The following is a 7,793-nucleotide window of genomic DNA, read 5'->3' on the forward strand; positions in this document are numbered from 1 at the left end:
TGCATCTGAGGACCACGGCTACCTGAAGCACCGTGAGAAACCTGAAGTGCCGACTGAAAAGGCCTAGGAGGATGGCCTCTACCATACGAATCCCTAGCTCCAGACGAGGTACCACTGAATCTGCCTGAATGACGGGGCCTCTTGTCCGACCCATGACCACCTCCCTGTGACAGAACCATCGCCACTCTCCTGGCCACATTGGCCGCCTCCTAAAAAGAGATCTCACTCCCTGCCTCCCTAGCAATCTGAAGTCGAATAGGCTGGATAAGTCCCTCAATGAACCTCCTCACCCTCTCTCTCTCGGTGGGAAGTATGATAAGAGCATGACGAGCCAAGTCGATGAATCTGGTCTCATATTGGGTAACAGTCATAGAACCCTGCTGGAGATGCTCAAACTGCTTCCGATATGCCTCTCTCTGAGTGATGGGGAGAAACTTCTCCAGAAATAGCTGAGTGAACTGCTCCCAAGTCAAAGCTAGTGATCCGGCTGGTCTAGCCAAGCAATAATCTCTCCACCAAGTCTTGGCGGATCCAGATAAGCGAAAAGTAGCAAAATCGACCCCATTGGTCTTCACTATCCCCATGTTCCTGAGAACCTCATGACAGCTGTCTAGATAATCCTGGGGATCCTCAGAAGATGCACCGCTGAAAGTAGTAGTGAAGAGCTTGGTGAACCTGTCCAATCTCCACAAAGCATCAGCAGACATAGCCACTCCATCACCGGCCTGGGCTACCACACTCGGTTGAACTGCTCCAACTGGCGGAACTGCTAGAGTCTGAAATTGGGGAGCTACCTGCTCCGGAGTGCGAGTAGCAGGAGTTTGGGCTCCTCCTCCAGCCTGAGAGACGGCTGGTGCTACAGGAAGCAAGCCTGCCCGTGTGACACTCTCCATAAGGCCCACTAGACGGACCAGAGCATCCTGGAGTATTGGGGTAGCAATAAACCCCTCTGGGACCTGAGTTGGGCCCACCGGAGCTGCTGGGGCCGGAACCTCATCATCAAAGTCAACCTGAGGCTCCTCTGCTGGTGATGCTGCTCGGGGCTGGGCTCTGCCCCTACCTCGGCCTCTAGCACGGCCTCGGCCTCTGCCCCTCGTGGGAGCTGCTGCTGGGGGCTCGGGCTGCTGGTCAGCGGATGAGGAAGCACGTGTTCTCGGCATCTGCGAGAGAACAGAATAGAAATTCAATCAGTCATTGAGAAACCAAACTGCACGACAGGAGAGAAAAAGTGTGAAATTTTCCTAACTCTGTACCCTATGGGGGATAAATACAGACGTCTCCGTACCGATCCCTCAAACTCTACTAAGATTGTCTGTGATTTGAGACCCATGTAACCTAGGGCTCTGATACCAACTTGTCACGACCCGGATTTCCCACCCTCGGGAGTCGTGATGGCGCCTACTAATGTGAGCTAGGCAAGCCAATTCTTTAAAACTAATTACTTCATTATCCATTTATTACTTTTTATCAAACACAAAGCGATAACGTATAAACAGCGGAAAGTTAAATTAAGCGAAAAAAATAATGAAACGAAATATCGAGAATCTATGTCTATTACAATTACTCAAGCCTTAACCACCCAAAACTTGGTGTCACAGTGTCACAGACAGTTTAACATTAACTACACACAAAGTCTGAAGAAATAACAGTACACTGTTTCTGAAATAAGGAAAATGAAACAGGGAATAGAAGATAGAGGAGATGCCAGGGCCTGCGGACGCCTGCAGGTCTACCTTGGATCTCCGCGTGGACTGAAGGTAGCCAACTGATCTACTGTCCGAAGTCAACAACACTGGGATCTGCACAAAAGAGTGCAGAGCGTAGCATCAGCACAACCGACCCCATGTGCTGGTAAGTGCCTAGCCTAACCTCGACGAGGTAGTGATGAGGCTAGGACCAGACTACCACATAAACCTGTGTAGTTCAAATATATATACAACGGAAAATAAATACAGAAGTTACAAGTAAAGATGGGAGGGGGATGCATGCTTCGGGGAATAACAGGTAAAAACAGAATATCAAGAGAATTATAAAGGGATCAAAATCCAACCACTAACAAGAATAAGGAAACAAAAGCAGATTTCACGTTCTTTTCACATCTTGTTGCAGGCGTGCAACCCGATCCCATTTCTCATATCTTGTGGCAGGCGTGCCACCCGCTCCTATTTCATGTATCTCGTAGTAGGCGTACCACCCGCTCCCATTTCATGTATCTTGTGGTAGGCGTACCACCCGCTCCCATTTCATTATGTCTTGTGGTAGGCGTACCTCCCGCTCCCATTTCATTATATCTTGTGGTAGGCGTACCACCCGCTCCCATTTACAACCAACAATAATCACAAGGAATCCCGGGAAGGGAACAAGAACAACATAATAACTTCCCGGCAAGGGAACATTAATATTTCAACAACATCCCGGCAAGGGAACATTGATGATAATAATATGTGAGGTACAATAAACCACAACGGAGTCATAACAATTTATAACACAAGATCACGGGCATGCTTGACACCGACGTATAGATACTCGTCACCATGCCTATACGTCGTACTCCACAATTAACACGTAGCAATAGACACAACTCCTAATCCTTCAAGCTAAGGTTAGACCAAACACTTACCTCGATGCCACGAACACAATTCATGATTTTATTATAGCTTTACCCCTTGATTCCACCACCAATTCGCTCGTATCTAGTCACAAGTTACTTAATTACATCAATAAACGCTCAATGAATCAACCCCAATGCATGAAAATGAGTTTTCCAAAGTTTTACCCAAAAAGTCAAAAATCGCCCCCGGGCCCACGTGGTCAAAACCCGAGGTTCGAACCAAAACCCGATCACCCATTCCCCCACGAACTCAAATATATAATTTGTTTTGAAATCGGACCTCAAATCGAGGTCCAAATCCCTAATTTGTGAGAAACCTAGGTTCTACCCAAAACACCCAATTTCCCCCATGAAAATCATTGAGTTGAAGTTGAAATCATGTTAAAAGATGTTAAGAATTGAAGAAAGTTAGTTAAAAACGACTTACAATTGATTTGGAGAAGAAGAAACCTTTGAAAAATCGCCTAAGTGTGTTTATGTGTTGAGAGGATATGAAAATGGGTTAAAAATTCGGCTAAGTATAAAAGTTGCAGGTCTCAGATGTGGGAATTTGCTGTTATGGGAGCGAAGGGAGTCTCGCAATTGCGAGATGCGAAATGCGAGGGTTGGGCCGCATTTGCAACCTCAGGCATCAAAGGAGAGCTTCGCATTTGCGAAGCAGGCGTCGCATTTGCGACTGGCCTTCCGCATTTGCGAGTCAAGTGGTCGCATTTACGATCAGGCCTGCCCAGGTCCTATTTTCGCATTTGCGATGAAGGTCTCGCATTTGCGAAGTCTGCAGACCTGTGCACATTAGCTGAAAACCTGCAATTTTTCCAAGTTCAAAATGCACCCTGTGGCCTATCCAAAACTCACCGAGCCCTCTGGGCTCCAAACCAAACATACACACAACCTCAAAAATATCTTGTGGACTTATTCGTGTAATCAAATCACCAAAATAACATCATGGACATCGAATTAAACCTCAAGATCAATGAAATTTCTCAAAACTTCTTAAACATCAAATTTTGCATTTAAGGTCCGAATCACGTCAAACGGATTCCGTTTCTCACCAAACTTCACAGAATTATCTTAAACCATATATAAGACCTGTACCGGGCGCCGGAACCAAAATATGGGCCCGATACCAACATGTTCTAATTAAAATTCATTTCCAAACCTTATAAACAATTTCAGAAAACAATTTTCTTTAAAAATACATTTCTCGGGCTTGGGACCTCGGAATTCGATTCCGAGCATACGCCCAAGTCCCATATTTTCCTATGGACCCTCCGGGACCGTCAAATCACAGGTCCGGGTCTGTTTACCCAAAACGTTAACCGAAGTCAAATTAATTCATTTTATAGTCAAAATTTATCATTTTTTACAGATTTTCACATATAGGCTTTCCGGCTACGCGCCCAAATTGCGCACGCAAATCGAGGTGATGCTAAAAGAGATTTTTAAGGCCTCGAAAAGTAGAACTCGATTTAAAAACAAGTGATGACCTTTTGGGTCATCACACACACACACACACACACACACACACACACATATATATATATATATATATATAAAGGATAATTAATACTAAAATTCTTATAATTAAGACGTACACTGTTATATGTCTATCTTTATTAAGATGTGTGCAATCTTATAAGACAAATAATATGTCAGAAGTAGTATCTGTATTTTAGTTATACTTACTTGAGTTAATTGCAACACTGCCATAACCTCAAAGCACAACAGGATGAGGTCTAGTTAAATAAAAAGAAGAAAAATAAAGAAGTCCTTCTGCCTACGCCATTTCAGCCACACTCCTAAATTACATTGTATACCGCCTAAACTCTACCCACTCTCCTAAATTACATAGAACTCTTGTGCCTTTTCAGCTTTTTCTTCCCACGATCACAATATGCTAAATCCTTTCCATTATTTTTCCCTTATTAGTACCTTGTGTACCTGTAGGTTTCTGTTTAGTTTTTTTTTAAAAATTTTTTTCCATTTTTGCTTGCCGGTTTCCTTGACACCCATAGTATCTTGTTTAAAATATTTAGTTAGACTTGTCTGCTTATATCGGTCTCTGTCTTTCTCCTAAGTCTTATAGTCGATACATAGTTGGTCCCTGCTTAGTCGGATCCCTTATTAGCACCTTGTGTAGCAGTAGGTTTCTGTTGAGTTTATTCCTTTCTAGTCTATCCTTTTGTAGCTTTGTGCAGGTCTAGTGGCCGCGCTGAGTTATGATAGAGTAAGGGCATGTCCTCGGGGGGAGCGGGCGGAGCGAGGGGTAGGGAGTAAGGGTGGCTGGGGGGGGGGAGGGGGGGGTAAGGCACCTTCTAGGCTGAGAGTGGGGTCATGGAACATAGGGACTCTAACGGGAAAGTCTATAGAGTTAGCAAGGATACTCTTGTGTCCAGAAGACTAAATGGGTGGGGAACAGGGCTCGGGAGGTGGATGGTTTTAAGTTGTGGTATTCAGGGAGGGTGAGAGGGAAGAATGGGGTAGGCATTTTAGTTGATAAGGATCTAAGGGAGCTAGTGGTTGAGGTTATGAGGGTGAATGACAGGTTGATGGCCATTAAGATAGTCGTGGGAGGGTATACTCTGAACGTAGTTAGTGCTTACGCACCTCAGGTGGGTTTGGACGAGGAGGTTAAAAGATGCTTCTGGGAAGATTTGGATGGGTTGGTTTGGGGTATACCGTCCACCGAGAAGCTTATTATAGGGGGTGATTTTAACGGCCACATTGGGAGGTCGCCTGGGGGATATGATGATGTGCATGGTGGCTTGGGTTTTGGAGATAGAAATGGTGGAGGTACTTCGCTGCTGGAGTACGCCAAAGCTTTTGAGCTGGTGATCGCTAACTCGTATTACCCGAAGAAGGCGGAGCACCTGATAACTTTTCGGAGTGCGGTGGCCAAGACCCAGATTGATTATCTACTTCTCCGAAAATATGATAGAGGTTTATGCACGGATTGCAAGGTCATCCCGAGTGAGAATCTTACGACCCAGCATATGCTTTTGATTATGGACTTAGAGATCAGTTGGACGAGGAAGAAAAGGGCTATGTCTAGTATACCTAGGGTCAGGTAGGGTGCATACTAAGGACAAGGCCCAAGAGTTGGGGGAGAAGTTGCTGGCTATGCGGGCCTGGAGGAGTAGCGGGGATGCGAGTTGTATGTGGTCTATGACAACAAATTGCATTAGAGATGCGGCGAGAGAGGTGTTAGGGGTCTCAAAGGGTTTTTCTGGTGGCCATAAAGGGGACTGTTGGTGAAACGAAGAGGTTCAGAGGAAAGTGGAAGCCAAGAAAGCGACATATTTGAAGCTAGTAGAGAGTATCGACGAGGGGCAGAAGAGTGCTAACAGAGAAGGGTATAAGAAGGCTAGGAAGGAGGCGAAGTTGGCGGTTACTGCGGCTAAGACCGCCGCGTTTAGTCGTCTATACAAAGAAATTGGGGATAAAGGCGGGGAAAGGAAGTTATACAGACTAGCGAAGATGAGGGAGCGGAAGGCCCAGGATCAGGACCAAGTGAGATACATAAAAGATGAGGAGGGAAGAGTTTTATGGGAGGGGGCACAGATTAGGCAGAGATGGCAGTCTTACTTTCATAGGCTCTTGAATGAAGAGGGAGATAGGGGCATTGTGCTGGGGGAGTTGGAGCACTCGGAGTGGCAGCGAGATTTTGGGTACTGTAGACGTATACGAGTGGGGGAGGTTGTAGGGGCTATGCGCAGGATGAGTAGGGGTAGAGTGACGGGGCCGGACGAGATCCCGATGGAATTCTGGAAGAGCATGGGTAAGGAGGGCTTGGAATGGCTTGCTGGGTTGTTTAACGTCATTTCTAGGACGAAGAAGATGCCCGAAGAATGGAGGCGGAGTACGATGATCCCGCTGTACAAGAATAAGGGGGATGTCCAAAACTGCAACAACTATAGGGGTATCAAGTTGTTAAGCCATACTATGAAAGTGTGGGAGAGGGTGATTGAGGGGAGGTTGAGGAGGTGTGTGTCCATTTCCGAGAACTAGTTTGGTTTCATGCCGCGACGGTCAACCACTGAGGCCATTCATATTGTGAGGAGATTGGTGGAGCAGTTTAGGGCGATGAAGAAGGATTTGCACATGGTGTTCATTGACCTGGAGAAGGCCTATGACAAAGTCCCCAGAGAGGTTCTATGGAGATGTTTGGAGGCTAGAGGAGTGCCTGTAGCGTATATTAGAGTGATTCAGGACATGTATGATGAAGCTAAGACACGGATTAGGATAGCGGTGGAGACTCGGATTACTTTCCAGTTGAGATGGGGTTGCATAAGGGATCACCACTTAGCCCGTTTTTGTTTGCCCTGGCGATGGATTCTTTGACACGTCACATTCAGGGGGAGGTGCCTTGGTGCTTGCTATTTGCGGATGACATAGTCTTGATTGATGAGACGCGAGGTGGCGTTAACGAGAAGCTGGAGATCTGGAGACATACCCTGGAGTCTAAGGGTTTCAAGTTGAGCAGGACCAAGACAGAATACTTGGAGTGCAAGTTCAGCGGTGTTACCCTGGAGGCGGATGGGGATGTAAAACTCGATACGCAAGTCATTTCCAGGAGAGAGAGTTTCAAGTATCTGGGATCTATAATTCAGAAGGATGGGGAGACAGATGAGGATGTCACACACTGTATCGAAGTAGGGTGGATGAAGTGGAGGCTCGCTTCCGGTGTCTTGTGTTATAAGAATGTGCCATTGAGACTTAAGGTAAGTTCTACAAGGTAGTTGTTAGACCGACTATGTTGTATGGGGCAGAGTGTTGGCCAGTCAAAACCTCTCATGTCCAGCAGATGAGGGTAGCGGAAATGAGGATGTTGAGATGGATGTGTGGGCATACTAGGTTGGATAGAATTAGAAATGAAGTTATTTGAGACAAGGTAGGAGTGTCCCCTGTGGAGGCAAAGATGCGCGAGGCAAGGTTGAGATGGTTCGGGCATGTTAAGAGGAGAAACACAGATACCCATGTCAGGAGATGTGAGAGGTTGGCCTTAGGAGGGGTGAGGAGGGGGAGAGGTAGGCCAAAGAAGTCTTGGGGAGAGGTGGTCAGGCGGGACATGGCGCTACTTGAGCTAACCGAGGACATGACTCTAGATAGAAGGGTGTGGAGGTTGAAGATTAGGGTAGAAGGTTAGTAGGTAGTCGTGCATCTCCCTTTGTCTTCTCTAGCT

At 46.3% G+C, this 7,793-nt stretch overlaps 1 protein-coding gene across 1 annotated transcript; it reads left to right on the forward strand.

Annotated features, from left to right (window-relative positions):
- LOC109232585 (craniofacial development protein 2-like) lies at positions 3,201-6,498 on the forward strand. Its single transcript, XM_019398347.1, has 4 exons — positions 3,201-3,368; positions 5,008-5,673; positions 5,876-6,307; positions 6,439-6,498. The coding sequence occupies exons 1-4, from the start codon at positions 3,201-3,203 to the stop codon at positions 6,496-6,498; spliced, it is 1,326 nt and encodes a 441-aa protein (XP_019253892.1).

This window comes from Nicotiana attenuata, chromosome 9, assembly GCF_001879085.1.
Source record: "Nicotiana attenuata strain UT chromosome 9, NIATTr2, whole genome shotgun sequence".
In the NCBI taxonomy this organism is placed as follows: Eukaryota; Viridiplantae; Streptophyta; class Magnoliopsida; order Solanales; family Solanaceae; genus Nicotiana; species Nicotiana attenuata.